At 26.5% G+C, this 17,974-nt stretch overlaps 1 protein-coding gene across 10 annotated transcripts in view; it reads left to right on the top strand.

The window, feature by feature from the left end:
- LOC123273257 (aquaporin AQPAn.G) overlaps window positions 1-17,974 on the top strand; it is a 21,067-nt gene extending 3,093 nt beyond the window's left edge. For 2 of the 10 annotated variants that reach the window (XM_044740629.1, XM_044740626.1), the window contains exons 2-4: window positions 15,232-15,491; window positions 16,803-17,294; window positions 17,610-17,670. In XM_044740629.1, the coding sequence (XP_044596564.1) occupies window positions 15,234-15,491; window positions 16,803-17,294; window positions 17,610-17,648 (789 nt within the window). In that variant the 5' untranslated portion in view covers window positions 15,232-15,233 and the 3' untranslated portion in view covers window positions 17,649-17,670. Of the gene's footprint in view, window positions 1-4,000; window positions 4,319-4,489; window positions 4,601-4,626; window positions 4,666-15,215; window positions 15,492-16,802; window positions 17,295-17,596; window positions 17,671-17,697 lie in introns of those variants that run through there. The other 8 variants (XM_044740630.1, XM_044740621.1, XM_044740623.1 and 5 more) reach the window with 8 other exon arrangements.

The raw sequence follows: 17,974 nt of genomic DNA, 5'->3' as shown, positions 1-17,974 counted from the left end.
AAAAAATTTTTTTTATAATCATTTTTTCAATAGGAAAAAATTCTAAAAGTTTTTAAATGGCTAATTTAATTTTCATAAGTTAACAGATATTGAAAATTTTTTTATAATTTTATAACAATTAAATTTTAATGAAAAAAATTGAATTCAAAAATTCTACAAATGAAAATGAAAAATAAATACTAGTGAAATTTTTTTATTATAATTGATTTTTTATAATAATTAAAAAAATTGACAGTTGTCAGCCAACTTTAGTATCATCTTCACCGCTAGCAGTTAAAAGTTAAAATTCGAAATAAAAAACATTAATTAAACAATAAAGATTTTTTTAAATAATTAAAAAATGGAAGTCAAGGTTACGTGAGTACTTTAGGTAATAATTTAACGTCAATATAATTTTGTTCGTAAAATATTTATATATGTATGTATGCAGTTGATTTAGATTCGTGTAGATTTAGATTGAACCAGGACTTGACCGTGCAGGTTTGTCAGGGAAACAAATAGATATAACCAGATATATATGTATAAAGATATGAATGTAGATCAATATAGATATCTCTGACCGCAAGAGGAAGACTATGAGAGATAACAGCTCGCGTGCAAATACAATATACCGTCAACAATTAACTTTATGACTGCGTGACCATTCCAGGGATGGAATAATAATGGTAAAGGTAATATTGAAGGTGCTAGGGTTATTTGTCATTGATCGAGTAATAGGTGATAAATGGAGAGTTAAATTAAATAATTATTACTTGTCGTAATAGTATTAGTATATGAGTATTGTAACATTAATATTAATAGTAATATTACTATTACTATTTGTAAATGATTCTTTCACTTCTATATTTAATAGAATGAGTAAGGCCCCTTCTTAAGAAAAATAATTTAAGATAATCAAAAATGATTTGAAACACTTTAAAATCATTTGAATTGACTACTCTCTATAGATATATACTTTGCATGGATTAAATCATTTTAAATTATTTCTTTTTAACAAGGGATGTGAAAATTTTAATTCAATTGAGTAATTTTTTATTTTTTTTTAATTCTGTGGTTTTTTCCATTTATAATAATTTAATAATTTAATAATAATAATAATAATAATAATAATAATAATAATTTTTTCAGTTACTGAAAAGAAAAAAAAAGAAAAAAAAGTTACACTGAGTGAAAATTACATCTTTCTCAAACAATAATTGTCGAAAACGAATTTTAATTGTGAATTTCACCTAAATTTTCTCTGATGGTATGAGACCTCATACCGATAAAATATTATGGTGAAGAAGTAATAATAAAAAATTAGTCATTCTTCAAGAATTTGGATCGGGAGTATTCAGCTTAGAATAATAATAATAACTATCCATCTTTATCAATTAATAAACACCGATCTTCGAGTCAAATATATATATATAATTATATATAATAATAATAATAATAATAATAATAATAATAATAATAATAATAATAAATAGGTTTTATTTGTATCACATAAATTGTGTTTTACGAAGTTATTACAAAGATTTTTTAAATCTAAAGTAACTCCGTCTTGCTCTCTTATTCTAACATAGCTTTGGTTCACTTAATTCTACTTTGTACTGTAGATCTTTTTTTATAATTATTTATTATATTAATGTTGTTATATATATACACATATAGATATATTAAAAACACCTTAAATAATAATAATAATAATCAAGGCGCGCAGTAGCCCTATCGGATCCGGCTCTTGCTTACCAAAGCATTGGACCGGGTTCGAGTCCAGCGTACACCAATGAATATTTTCAATATTTAAATGTATTATTCTGCTCAGCCCAAAAAATAAAACGAGTTCCAATCTCAAAAGTTTACCCCCTACCGTAGTCGCTCATGACCTTGGTAGTTTATGCGACTTTAAATAAATAAAAAAAAAAAAATAATAATAATAATCGTGTGATTTAAAAATAATAAAAATTTTTTTTTAAATAATGAGTAATTTATAATTTTTTTATATAATTTATATTAATTAATAATAATAACTTCAATTTTTATTTAATTATTAATGACATTAAAGTTGGCAGTCACTTAATAATTTTTCAATTTTATTTATCAAAAAAATTTGTTCCAAAAAATTATTTAAAAAAAATTGCATTTTTTATTTTTTAAAATTTCTACATGTCAATTTTTTTCTCTAATTTTTTTTGCCATCATTTATTTGCAAAATCATTATTAAATATATGCTAAATTCATTTTCATTAATTATTATTATTATTAAAAAAGAGGGTAGTTCAATAAAATATTAATAATAAATAATAATAATAATCTGTATTAAAATAAAAAATGGAAATTTTCTATGAACTTCAAAGCAGCTATTCTTACAGACAGAGATGGATTAATTTATTTAATATAATGATAGAAATAAAAAGAGAATATTCCACGGCCGAGATGAACGATTGTAGGTCAATTGAAATTTGATTGATAGCATGTAATTTTAGTTGATACGTAAATGTAACATAATAAAAAGATTAAAAATGTTTGAATAGCAAATAACAGAATAACAGACGCCTAATATTTAATAGGCAGTTTAATCCGATCAAGTGATTTTAAACAGAATCATATGATCTAACGCAGCTTCTTGATAATCAATGGTACACGCACTGCTAATGAGACCAGTTCAATTGATATTTTTATGAGTTTATTTAATAATAGACTAAGACCTGTGGTTATTACTTTATCGATTTACTACTGAAAAATATAATCATTCGTATGACTAATTTTTTTATTTATTGATAGGATAATTATGATCATGATGATGATGCCTGAAATTATATTAAGTGACGGCATTATCCTTGGTTGTTTTCTGGAATGTGTTTATAATAACTTCTTTAAAATAAATAATGAGCTGACTCAGGTTTCCATGCGCAGTTCATTCATGCGTTCGGTTTTTATTTTATTGTTTACATAGAAAATAAATTTAATTGGATAATTGGATGGTGTTTTAAGTTGTTTACTCACTAATAGATTTAATGCTTTTGATAATTGTTTCAGGAAAGTTTTGAGGTGGAAAATTATGAGAAAATTATGGGAAATATTTTAGCAGATATGAAAGAAATTTTTAAAACAAATTTCAAAATAAATTCTAAACAATTTTCAGTGAGAAAAAAAATCTAAAATTTCTAGAAAATAATTGTTAAAAAATTCTGTTTACAAAAATTTTCCAGATTTTTTTAGAACCATAAAAAATTCTTGTAAAAATTTTCTAACTCAACAAATGATCTAAAAACTTTTATCTTTTAAATATAAACTCTATTTGATAAAAAAATTGGGGGTCAAAGTCCACAAAAACTATCTAAGCATTCAAATCTTTAACATAAATTCCAGCGAGGTCACTCGTAAACATCTCGTAAAAACTCCATACAATAACAAGAAAAAAAACTAAATAAAGTTCTCCCTAAAAAATAAATATCTTAAATAGATTCTTCCCCTTAACCATACTGATCATCGAATTGGAATAAAATAAAAATAATATTCCCAAGGAATGTTAGATCGATAGTATCTTCGAATCTAGCAACTAATATTATATCTTCTATCTGGCATATGGTTACAGTTACTTATTGTTATTGACATCAGCATGCAAACTCCTATGTCAATATTTAAATTCTCTGATGATGAAAAACCCAAACAATTATTGGATTTTAGCTCGCTCTAGAAGTTGGGGCGTAGAGATAACAAGCCTCGTCTTATCAAGTGCTTTAAATTACCATTCTTTTTATGTGTTTGCAAAGTGTATCATACTTTTTTTCCATATTTATATTCACACTTTTATTTATATTTACATATACTAAAAATATTATATGCTCATTATTATTATTATTATTATTATTATTATTATTATTATTATTATTATTCATTATTATTAATTAATTAATTAATTAATTAATTTATTATGATGGTTGTACAATATACGAAAATTGAATTCAAGTGTGGGAGAATGATTTAAAACAGAATAAGAAGCAGAACAAAACGATCCCTTCTCCCATCCCGGTGATCGCGTCGTCGTGGTTGGCATTCAATCCACCACGGAACGGCATCATCGAGCAGAGCACTATAGCCTTCAAGCCAACTTTACTTCACTTAGATACATCTCATGCTTCTATGAGATTGGTTAACTCAGTTACTCAGTCCAGTTCGATAAAAGACCGTCCGTGTGCTTCTGAACCGCTTAACAGGTGCTTCTTTTCTCAAACAACTCAACTATACTTTAATAAATCGGCCGATTCATTTTTTTAATAATAATTTCGAGTGATTAATCAAAAAATTTTTTGATTTTTAACAGAGATCGGTAAGTAATCAAAAACTTAGTTTATATATTTAATAATTGTGATTTGGTTTGTTTTTGTTTTTCAATTTAATCAAAAAAAGATTGGATGATTAATTATTAATTATTCTATTTAAAATAATGAGTAGAAGTACGAAATTTAATTGTAACGATAAACGGGAAAACTCCTTTTAGAATTGATGATGCCGATTCCGATTCTCGGGTGAACTCCGCGTGAAGAAATAGAAAAGCGATTGGAGAGATCAAGACTGTCCTTAAACGGCTAACGATTTACTTGTTGGTACTATAATAATAATAACAATAACAAGCTAGCTTACTAGTTAGATACAGGTACTGAAGATAAATTGCGGGTAATAATTGGCATCGACTACTTTCGTGTCATTCAACTTTTGATGATACTTTTATTCCCGTAAAATCCTATTTTTTTTTTAATTTAAAACTACTGAAATTTTTTTTATTATTTATTTAATTTATTTAATTAATGAAAAATTTTTTATCATTAATAATTATAATATTTTAATAAAAATTTAAGCCATAATAATAATAATTTCTAGGAAATAATAAATCAGTCTAAGACCCAATAATTTGAAATAAATTAAATATAAGAGGATTAAGGACCAAAAAACAACAATAGACCAACAGTATTGGATTACGCGTAATCTAATACTGTTGTATTCATGTTTTTTGATCCTTAGTCCTCTTATTTAATTTTTTTCTAAGAAATTTAGGGAACGATTTATTTTTTTATTCACATTATTTATGATCTACTTTCTTAGAATGAGATTCATTTTTGTGTTTATGATTTTAAAAATATTATTTATTATTATTGAACCGAAATTTTTACATGACTCATATAAAATCAACCAATTTTTTTTATAATCAATATTTGATTATGATTAAAAATTTTTGTAGATAATTTTTTAATTTTTATTCACAAACTTTGACTCAATTAATATGTTCTAAATTTTTTCCTTGAAAAATAAATCACTTAAATAATAATAAAAATTCACCAACCAGTGAAAGGATAAACGCGAGTATTCTAGTTTTTAATTATAACCAAGTGTTTAAAATTTTTACCAACGATATTACCTTGAAACGTTAACTCATTATTATATCATATCAATTCTTAATAAAATTTCTCCCACAAGACAAGAATAATTCTCGTTTTACCTCAAAATTAATTTCGCAAGCAAACACATAATTATTAATAACATTACTTAGTTCAATTTTAGCAAAAATAACAATAACAACTTTAATGACTTCTCTGTTATTGTTATTGTTATCATAATAATAATAAAGTAGTCTAAATTTATAATGTCAACCCACTCTTGACATCTTGTTTCTCCTCGACTTTTATTTCAAAAGACCATAAGCGCGTACCAGATGTTTTTTCTATTAATTTAAATAAAATTTGTCTTATTTAGTCATACCTTGTTTTAAATAATTCAATAAAATTAAAAATATAAATTTTTTCTGCAGTAAAAGACAAAACAAAAATTTTTAGATTCAATTTTTTGTAAATTATATAAATTCAATTACAATAAAAAAATTAATTATTCTCTAATTAAATTGCCTAAATTTTAAATAAAAGATTTAAGCGACTTTTAATAACAAAAATAATTCAATAAAAGTAAAGAAATTTATTTTTGCTGCAATAAAAAACCTAAAATTATAATTATAAAATAAAAAAAAATTTTAAATCCACTTTTTTAATTAAAAAAAAATTTTTTTAATCTGAATAAATTGGATTATAACAAAAAAATTAATTTTTTTTAAATTAAATTGCCTAAATTCTGAATAAAAAATTTAAGAGACTTTTAATAATAAAAATAATTAAATAATAGTAAAGAAATTTATTTTTGCTGCAATAAAAAATCTAAAATTGTAAATAAATAAATAAATAGGTTTTATTTGTATCACATAAGTTGTGTTTTACAAAGTTTTTACAAAGATTTTTTAAATCTAAAGTAACTCCGTTTTGGTCTCTTATTCTAACATAGCTTTGGTTCACTTAATTCTACTTTGTACTGTAGATCTTTTTTTATAATTATTTATTATATTAATGTTGTGCACCAAGAATTTACACTTATCTTTTTATTTTTACTTCAATTGTTTATACTTATGATTACTCCAAATTATTCTATCTTTTTCGTACGCGTGATCACTATATCACCCGCTCTATACTCGCAGCCTCATTATTATCATTACTTTTTTTACATTCACTCTTTTCATTTTTTCTCTGCATTATTTCTATTTCTTTTATTATTTTACAAAGATTCTTACATATTTTTCCTTTTAATTTTTCAACTATTTTAACTCTCAATAAGTTCTCACTACCTTTATATTCTTCCCACTGCGTTATCATTTCTTTACATTCTCTACTTAATTTCTTTTTTACATTATTACACAACAAAATATGCTCTATCGTTTCTTCACTCCCATTACATATTCTACAACTCCAATAGTTTATTCCTTTTTTTCCTGCTCTTGTTATATTCCCACATCTTATTCTCGCCCATATTTCTTTATCTACACTTTTCACTTCTTTGTCATTCCAATACTCGATATTTTCACTCTCTGTTATTATGTCCTTGTACATATTATTGTAACTTGATACTTTTATTCTCCCCATTATCCCCGCCTCGATTTGATTTTTATATTCACTCAAACCTTTTTTTATCACTTCTTCTATCACTTCCGCTTCTTCATTGTCATATATCCTTTTTATCACATTTTCACATTTCATTTCTTTCGTTAATTTTAATATCTGTTTTCCCCAACTGGTTGGACATTTATTTATCACGCATCTCATCTCTTTTCTTAGGCATATTTTTGGCCATCGGTTTTCATCCATTTTTATTATTTCAATTATGTATCTCCATATCCTTTCTTTCACTATTGCTTCTATTTTTTCACAGCTAGCTTCTTTTTGCACTATACAACCTGGTGTATTTCTTTTCACTCCTAATGCCATTCTCAGTAGCTTGTTTTGCATTATTATCATTCTATCTATTTTTTCACTTCCCCATATTTCAACTCCATAGAGGCATCCTGCTCTTGCTAACGTGTTGTATAAATACAACCTGTCTTTAATATTATTTCTTTCTGTTCTTTTTATCACTCAATCTAAAATTGTAATTATAAAATAAAAAAAATTTTTAAATCCATTTTTTTTTTAATTAAAAAAAATTTTTTCAATCTGAATAAATTAAATTATAACAAAAAAATTAATTTTTTTTCGATTAAATTGCCTAAATTCTGAATAAAAAATTTAAGAGACTTTTTATAGTAAAAATAATTAAATAAAAGTAAAGAAATTAATTTTTGCTGCAATAAAAAAATTATATTTAAAAAAAAATTTTTAAATCATTTTTTTTCTAATTAAAAAAATTTTTTTAAACAATTTGAAAAAATTAAATTTCATAAAAAAAAAATAAAAATATTAAGCGCTTTTAAAAAGAAATTCAATACAGGAAATAAATTAATCGCGTAGGTAACTAATTTCCCCTGAATTGCCAATTAAATAACACTAAAAAACGATGCGTCTTAATGGCCTTGATAGATAAAAAACAATCAGAATGCATTGGCAGTGTATACACAAGTAAGTTACAGCCAAGCTGTCTTGAAAATTACTTGTGTGGTAGCACGTACGGTAATAAGGCATTAAGCACATTTGACATTAAATTCTTGACTCTCGTGCCTGCATACAAAGTAAAACACCTTGTAGCTTCTAGTAGAGTCGGTTCTAACTCTTCTTCGTAATACAAGCAAAGAAGAAGAAGAAATATAAAACTAACAGCGGTGCTGCGACGCTGCCCTCGATCTAAATTAGCAGTGTAAATCAACGACCGCTAATCGTGTATGGGTCTATTTTTTTTACGTTACAATTGTCATCACCGAGTTCGCAGCTGTATCATCATTAACATCCGCAGAATAGAATCGACTGGCTAGTGGGTTAATGGTTACCGTTTAGTAAAACGTTACACATTACACATCAGTTAAATTAAACACATCCTGGCCGTATCTCGTTTCGGGGGGGTTTAACTCTAATAAAATATTATTCTTCGGGGCCACACCTTTCATATCATATCATACTTCCAAATAAAATATACAGACACTCCTTGGGATATGTAATTGTCTTTATATTACTCTGTACATCCTTATCTGTCTATTAGTAGAGTGGAGCTTCAATATATATGCCTCATATTACGTGGGAGGGTTTATTGCTATGCTTCGGTGATTAAGAGACCCCTAACATTGCAATTTAGTAAATTTCTTGTAAAATAATAAAAATTTTATAACTAAAAAGATTATTTTGACGAATTCAATTATTTTTAAGAAAGACAAAAAATTATTTAATTAAACTAAAAATTTTTAATTAAAGAAATTTTTTATTTGATTTAAAATAATCAATTTTTTCAAAATGTCAAAATTAATTTTTTGATTCAAGAATTTTGCTCTTGTTTAAGGGGACCCGGTGGTCTAGCGGCCTAAAATTTAAGCTCTTTTAAAAAATTTTATTTCTATGTGAAGGGAATGACTAACGCTTTCAAATTTTTTTACACTTATTCTATTACTTATCAACTACACAAAAATGAAAATCAAAACAAAAAAAATTTTTTTTTTAAATTCGAAAAATGGCGCTGAAGTCTCCCTCTCAAAAAAAAATGGACATGACTGGTGGAGGTAGATTGATCTCTCCCTATGATCTGAAATTAAAAAATATGACTGATTTTCAATTAGTATAAGTATAGTTATCGTCGGTACTAGAATAACAAAAAAAAAAAAAAATATTTGACAAAATGGCGCGTAGTTAAAAGTATTTTTTGAAAACGAATTTCAGATTTTTACTTTTAACTATGCGCCAGTTTGTTAAATATTTTTTTTTTTTTTTTTTTTTTTTCATTCTAGTACCGACGATAACTATACTTATACTAATTGAAAATCAGTCATATTTTTTAATTTCAGATCAGAGGGAGAGATCAATCTACCTCCACCAGTCAGGTCCATTTTTTTTTTTGAGGGGGACTTCAGCGCCATTTTTATAATTAAAAAAAAAATTTTTTTTCGTTTTGATTTTCATTTTTGTGTAGTTGATAAGTAATAGAATAAGTGTAAAGAAAATTTGAAAGCATTAGTCATTCCATTCATATAGAAATAAAATTTTTAAAATAGCTTATATTTTAGGCCGCTAGACCACCGGGTCCCCTTAAGTTCAATCTATTTTATAATAATTTATATAAAATTAACTTTTTTTAATTGATATCAACTCTTAATTATTATATAAAGCTAAAAAAATTTTTTTAAATATCGCGTTACTAATGCCAAAAGGGCGCATTTCAACATCTGGCTCTGCAAAGCCAAAAAGGCATATAAAAATAGTATATTACACACCTAGGGAAGTAAAGTAAGAAATGTCTCAGATCACATGTAATTGTCGGCCGAGGTTGACAAACATGTGATCTGAGGCTTTCTTATTTACTTCCCGTGGAGTGTATACTATTTTTTTGCTCAACGAAGGCAGAAAGCGGCACTTTCGTTTAGCGCAGAGGGTCGAAAGTTAACGCTTTCTGCCCGTTGAGCAAAAAAATTTTTTTCCTCCAACCAACTTAAAAATATTTAAAACATTCAGATCTGTAAGAAAAGTGAATAAAAATATTTATTTTTGGATACGCCCTTTTGGCTTTAAGACAAAAAAATTTTAAAGCCAAAAGGGCGTAATATCATTTTTTTTAAATCATAATTAATTATTAGCTTTAAAAAAAAAAGTTATAACACCGGTAAAAATAATGACTTTTCAACTCATTTTATTTAAAAAGAATATGGATTTGAATTAAAAAAAAAAAAAAATAAATAACAGTAACATTTTATTTGAAGAAAAAAATATTTGACTCAATTATAAAATTTTCATTTCTATTGACCCAATAATCATGTCTCCACTGATAAAGTGTAATGAATTATGTTTAATTGTACAAATTATAAAATCATATCAGATTAAAGTATTTTTTCAAAATTTAGATTTACAAGCAATATCTATTTATTATGTTTTACTTTTAGAAGCAAAAGATAATGATAATGGAGACGGCATCGGAATAGTGCCTAGCTAAATTGAGGTTTTAATTTCTTCTTTAATCAAATACATATTCTCTTCAAACAAAATGAGTAGAAGAGTCTTTATTTTTACCAGTGTTATAACTTTTATTTTTTTTTTAAGACTAATAATTAATTATGATTTAAAAAAATGATACGCCCTTTTGGCTTTAGAATTTTTTTGTCTTAGAGTCAAAAGGGCGTATAAAAAAAAATTTTTTTTAATCACTTTTCTTACAGATCTAAATGTTATAAACACTTTTAGATTAGCTGGAGTGAAAAAATATTTTCTTTTACGGCCTTTTGGCTCTGCATACTGAGAGACAGTTTTATTAAATACTAATAAACGCTTATTTGTATTTAGTAAAACACGTATTTGGCTCGTGCGCAAATAAAAATTTTATTAAATACAAATAAAATTTTTATTTGGACCAGTTTTGAGATTTTATTAGTATTTAATACGTATTTAATAAACGTTTATTAGTATTTAATACGCGTTTATTGGTGTATAATACGTTTTTATTTATACACAAAATAACTTAGTTTTTTAGTAATCAATGAATAATAAGATAAAAACGTCATAATCGGTTTCGTTTTGTTAATAAATGGTTGTCAACAAATTTTATAATAAATTTATCTATTATCACCAAATAATGTTGAACTATTTTGATGATTATTCATAGTTTCAAATTAAAAAATGTAAATCAGGAAATGGAATTTTATAATGAAAATACATAGAAATTTTTTTTTAATTTTTAAAGGTAAATATTTATGACATTATGAAGTTAACAGATAAATTAAAAAAAAATTTTTTTTTATTTTATAGCAATTAAATTATTATAAAAAAAATAAGATCAAAAAGTTCCACATGTGAAAATTAATAAAAATTACAAGTGAAAATTTTTAGAAGTATTTTTTTATTGTGATTGATTTGTTAGAAAAATTTTTAAAATTGACAGCTGACGGCTAACTTCAGTGTTATGAATATTTATAAAAAAATAATTAGAGTTTATTATATTTAACTAACTTTTCTTTTATTGAAAATCACTACATGATATAACAATAGTACCATTCGCACTTGTGATGACTTTAAAATTAAAAATCAAGTAAGGCTAACCACAAGCAAGTTATAAACATGCAATATACACATATATACATTGAATTACTTAAAGAAATTTTAATTTTTATTTGCGTTGAAATATTGGCGACAATGCATCTAAATCCCTTTCTTTTAATAAAACATCCATTGTTTAATAGACACTCTTCACTGTTTAATAATTATTTTAATTTTTATTCACTATTAATAAACAATAACTCCGAATTTTACGCCTTGACTTGAGGATTAAAGATGGCTGCCGTTAAAGCGAGACTGGCGGTGATTTTAATAAACACATATTAGTATCTAATAAAATTTTATTAAGGAAGTCCTTTCGCTCCAGTTGAGTCAAAACAACTGTAGTAGTCAATCTTCGATAAATTAAAATAAAAAACCTATAAAAATTCCTAAAATTAAAAAATAAATAGTATATGAGGCATTGATCGATGGAATTTTGAAAATAAAAAAAAAAATAGTTAAATACAAAAATTAATTTGACTCTTTCAAATCAGCTGCTAGTAACCTGTCCGTGATTTGGCAACGCTGTACTTTGGTTGTTTACATTTTCATTTGCAAAATATAACCTTAACCACGTTTAAGTTTTTGCAGTCAGTGTAAATAAATAAATTAGTTTGAATTTATTGAATGGTCTGAAGCTTGCGCGCTACGCAACGTTGCCAAATGTTTTGACTTCTTTTTAATGTAGGTTGCTTGAAAATTTTATAATTTTAATTTCTCCATATATTCCACTGCAACCTGTATATTTTATTGCAAAAAATGAAACCTGAATATTTCAAAAACCTTATTTTGAGTTTTTTTTTATCCCATCTAATCGGTAGTTAATACCATAATTCGAGAAAGTTGTTAAGATCTGACTTTCTCGTAAGACTCGGAAAAAATAGTAACATTTTTAAAAATTTTTTTTTCAAAAATTTTCACGGTAAAGACTAAATTAAACTTTACTAGTAAATAAGGTAAAAGCCCCAATTATTGACGCTATAAGAGACAAAGTTATGATTTCATTTTTTTTAAGCAATCAAATATAAATATCGATGAATTTTGTTTGCGGTAATGTCTTCAGTAATGTTTTAACTAATCAATTTCTTTTTTTAAAATGATAATCAGTGATATTTACTAATTAATTTTAAATAATTAAATATATGATCTGGATACACCAATTATTGACGGGTTAAAAAACTGATTGATCTAATTATTGACGTACCGTAACCCCAATTATTGACGCCCCTACTGCACATGCGTCGAATCATTTGGTTATATTGTTATTTATCAAAAACTTGGTATAAAGTAATCAATATTATTAAAGTTAATTAATAATAATTTCTATGAATGAATAATTATTATGAAAAATATAACAATTTATTTAAAAACTTATTTAACACTAAAACACGCCGAGTTATTTGACAGTTAAAAGCCTTGAATATAATCGCGTATATAACGTATTTTATACTTAAAAAAAAAGGCGTCATAGCGCTGTCGACTGGCTGTCAAAATGGGATTCACCATAAAAATTATGAACTAGTTATTGACTCCTATATTTAAATATCATAAAGCATACAATTAATTTCGATTATTTAATTTTATAAATATTTCATATATTGTTAATTAAAAAAAAAAAATAGATCATATAATTACATGAAAAAATTAATTTAAACTCGGCAGTTAAAAAAAATGCTTTTCTAACCAAAGTTGTTAAGAAAATAGACGCTCGTAAGCTGATTTGATGAACTGGTGCTAACTTTATTTTTTTTTAATAATTAATATTTAATATTTTGAACTGAATGTGATTTTTTTCAATTTTTTAATTAATTAGAATTTAATAAAAATTTATTTGATCGTTATTCTTATTACAGATAATTTAATATATTTAAAAATAATTTAGGGTGTCAATATTTAGACCCCCGTCAATAATTGGGGCTTTTACCTTAAATAAGGACTTTAACTATTAGATAAAAATTAATTTTATGCGTAATCTAATATTTTTTATTTAACATTGATGGCGAAAGGACCTCCTTAAATACTAATAAAATTTTATTCACTGCAAAACAAATTATATTTATATGTAATTAATATTTATTGACAAGTAGTACTAAAATAAAAAAAATCTACATACGCGTTTTTATTCGCTGTGAATAAAATTGTCTCTCAGTGCAGATATAATTATTACATCAATTTTATTTTTAAAAATACTTAAAAAAATTTCTAATTTATTAATTCATTGATATCTCATTAGAAAATTACCCCAATTTTTATAAAGTTTTTTTTTTTAATAATTCTGCAAGCATATTTATCAATTTTTTAATTTTATTAACACCAAGAAATATTCAAAAATAATGTTAATTCTATAAGAAAAATTTTTTATAATAATTTAATAGAAAAATAATAGTTTAAAAAAACTAAAAACACGCTTTTTATAGAAAACCAAACTAAAAAATAGAAAATAAATTTTAATAAATTTAAATTAAGAATAGTGTTAAAAATTTCAATAAATATAAATTAATAATAGTGTAAATAAAAAATGTATTTTATTTTAAAAAAGCGTGGGTGCTTTTAAGATATCAAAATGATAATCACTCTACTCATATCTGAAAATAAAATAATTCTAACTATTAAAACCATGCAAACCACGCTTTTTTTAAAATAAAATACATTTTTTTATTTACACTATTATTAATTTATATTTATTGAAATTTTTAACACTATTCTTAATTTAAATTTATTAAAATTTATTTTCTATTTTTAGTTTGGTTTTCTATAAAAAGCGTGTTTTTAGTTTTTAAACTATTATTTATTTTTACTTTAGTTTGGTTTATTTATAAAAGCGTGATTTTTTAGTTTTTAAACTATTATTTGTTGATTATCAAAAATATTCAGGCGCGCAAATTACCCACGGAGAGTTACATACTGACAAACTGACATACAAGTGAAGCTAATATAAAGCGTGTAAAAAACCTACGGAGGAAAACACCTGGTTTCGAAATATAACTTCGGGATGGTCATCAGAGGATTCCGGGTTGATGCACGGGTTTATCTGTGCCATTCCCGATGAAAACCTACGGAGGAAAACACCTGGTTTCGAAATATAACTTCGGGATGGTCATCAGAGGATTCCGGGTTGATGTACGGGTTTATCTGTGCCATTCCCGATGAAAACCTACGGAGGAAAACACCTGGTTTCGAGATATAACTTCGGGATGGTCATCAGAGGATTCCGGGTTGATGTACGGGTTTATCTGTGCCATTCCCGATGAAAACCTACGGAGGAAAACACCTGGTTTCGAGATATAACTTCGGGATAGTCATCAGAGGATTCCGGGTTGATGTACGGGTTTATCTGTGCCATTCCTGATGAAAACCTACGGAGGAAAACACCTGGTTTCGAAATATAACTTCGGGATGGTCATCAGAGGATGACTAGGAAGGTCATCACCTGGGTTCTAGGTTGATAATAATCAAAATTTAAATAATATCATTATGGTAGTCTCTTTATGCGAAGGAGAGTTACATACTGACAAACTGACAAACTGACAAACTGACAAACTGACAAACTGACAAACTGACAAACTGACAAACTGACAAACTGACAAACTGACAAACTGACAAACTGACATACAAGTGAAGCTAATAAAAAGCGTGTAAAAATTAGTAACTTTTGTAATATAAAAGGGATTTTATATTGAGAATAAAAAAAAATATAATTTATATTTTACAGAAATGGCGAGTTTTAAAACCGCGTTAGGAGCTCAAGAACTAACTGACAAAAAAGCCGGCCTATGGAGAGCTTTGCTCGCTGAATTCTTCGGAACAATGCTCCTGAATTTCTTCGGATGTGGAGCAGTGATCACCCAGAATGTTGTAGCGATTGCCTTGGCGTTTGGATTGGCCGTCGCTGGAGCTGTCCAAGGAATTGGGCATGTTTCTGGTGGTCATATTAACCCGGCTGTTACTTTTGGACTTTTAGCAATCGGCAAGGTATTATTTTCTTCATTATTTTAAAATCTATCTTATTAAGAGAATAAGAAAAATTTTGTCTCCAGAATAGTCATATGATAAAATCGGTTTCTTTAGTGAAATTTATTGTCATTGCAAAGGTCTTGACTTAAATTTGTCCCTTTTCAAGGTTTCATATCTTTTTCACCGATAGTCAATTTATTATAAGTATTTAGGCTACATTCGAAAATACTTTATCTCTAGATACATAATTAAGAAATGACCTTGTATCTTGTGAACTATTGACATTTTTAAAGATATAAGCTCATCCCGATGTTACACTCATCAAAAGCTTTCATTTGAGTACCCACATGCATTTTTATATATTTTTCATATATTTATATATATAAATATATAAAATATATGAAAAATTGATGTGGGTACTCAAATGAAAGGTCTCGATGAGTGTAACATCGGGATGAGCTTATATCTTTAAAAACGTCAATAGTTAAGAAAGTACAGTGCAATTAAGTTTATATATATATATGTATATATGTGTGTCAGAGAGGCAGGGGCTTTTGTTGGAGATTCAGCATCTTGTGATTTACTCATTTTTATTAATACAATTAATTAATATTCGCGATTACAACAAGATCAATTATTAAGAATGAATAAATAAACTTGTACAAGGTTAACTTAATTTAAAATACAAACAATATTAATAATATCTTGGGACAGACTGAGACTTAGGAAATAACGAATTCGCGATCACCAGGACGTCCGTTCGATCTCAATCTCAAAGCAAGACTGTCTTTTCCAAAACTATTCTCAAATATTCTGCCTGCTGTATATTTCTCTTTTCCTTATTAATTTTGATACCCCTATCGTCCTGGGATCCCGACTACGTTGACAACCATGTGCCTACCTAGGCCTAAGCCTACCGCAATAAAACAATTTCGTTAAACCTTATTTTACAAAATATTAAAGTAACAGTACATTTCTTAAAATTACTAAAAATATAAATATCCTAAAGAATATTCTCATCACTTCGTTAGAAAATACTCCACTGTACTTTATTCTCCGACTTATGTATATATGAAAAATATATAAAAATGCATGTGGGGTACTCAAATGAAAGCTCTTGATGAGTGTAACATCGGGATGAGCTTATATTTTTAAAAAGGTCAATAGTTAAGAAAGTACAGTGCAATTTAACAAAAGTCATTATTTAATAAATCAAAATTTTCTTTATTTATTATATAGTTCACAAGTCACGGCGGTCACATAGTGACTGCAAGGCTGTTAGTATTTATAATTAATAATTAATAATAAATAATTAAATTTTTTATCTAGATACCAGTTGTCAGAGCACTTTTGTACGTAATAGCGCAAAGCGTAGGCGCAATAGCCGGGTCAGCGATGATCCGAGCTCTATCTCCAGAAAAGATGGAACCATTCTTGGGATTAGTGAGCTTAGCTCCTGGAGTGACTCCTGTCCAAGGTCTAGGGGTCGAATTCTTCCTGGCGTTGATTCTGGTGATCGTCGTCTGCGGAGCTTGCGATGGCGCGAAGCCAGAGAGCAAAGGAATCGCGCCTCTGATAATCGGGCTGGCCGTCACTGTGGGACATATTGTCGGAGTCCCAAGAACTGGGGCTGGAATGAATCCTGCTAGGTCTTTGGGTAGCTCCGTTGTGATGGGCAGCTTTGAAAATCACTGGCTCTACTGGGTAGGACCCATCCTCGGAGGAATCGCTGGAGGGCTTATTTACACCCACGCGATTGGTCCGGCTAAGGAACCTGAACTTCCGAAAAATTATTCTTCGGTTGCTACTGAAGAAAAAGAGGTAAGTTGGGGATTTATTAATTAAGTAATTATTTAATAAAAATAATAATTGATTTTTTTTTAAGTTTAAATTAAATTTAAAAAAGTAATATTTTTTTTTTTTTAATTCTTCTAAAGAATTTAATTTGTTGGAATTTATTATTATTATTATTATTAATTTGACATTTTCTTAAATAAAAATAATAATAATTTTTCAATATTTAAATTAAATTAAATAATGTTTTTTTTTATATTTTTTATTATTAAAAAATTTTTAATAATAATAATAATAATAAATAAATAAATTATGATTACTGTAATTAGTCATTGCCCTCAGCGGTTCGAGTACATTGACAGCGGACGAGGCGGGCTTTGAAGAAAAACTTGTGGAAAGAATACAAAATAAGGAAAATCTTTTTTTGTAGCTCCACAGACTAACTACCAGGAAGGGAACACCTGCTTGAGATTACTCCAATAATCACCCATATAGTCATCCGGCTATACTCATCACTCGTCTTCACTTACAAGAGATCCAGTTCTTCTTCATCAATTAAATATTCTAAAAATTCAACTATTTATTTTACTTATTCATGTTTCAAAAGAAAATTGTTAAAGTATTTTATGGAGATTTATTCTTCACTATTTTTTTATTGATTATTATCACAAGTTATTTAAAAATAGTACTGAAATTATATAACAGAA

This window comes from Cotesia glomerata, linkage group LG10 (assembly GCF_020080835.1).
Source record: "Cotesia glomerata isolate CgM1 linkage group LG10, MPM_Cglom_v2.3, whole genome shotgun sequence".
NCBI classification, from domain to species: Eukaryota; Metazoa; Arthropoda; class Insecta; order Hymenoptera; family Braconidae; genus Cotesia; species Cotesia glomerata.
The sequence above is the reverse complement of the archived record's forward strand: the minus strand, read 5'-3'. Positions and strand labels throughout refer to the sequence as shown.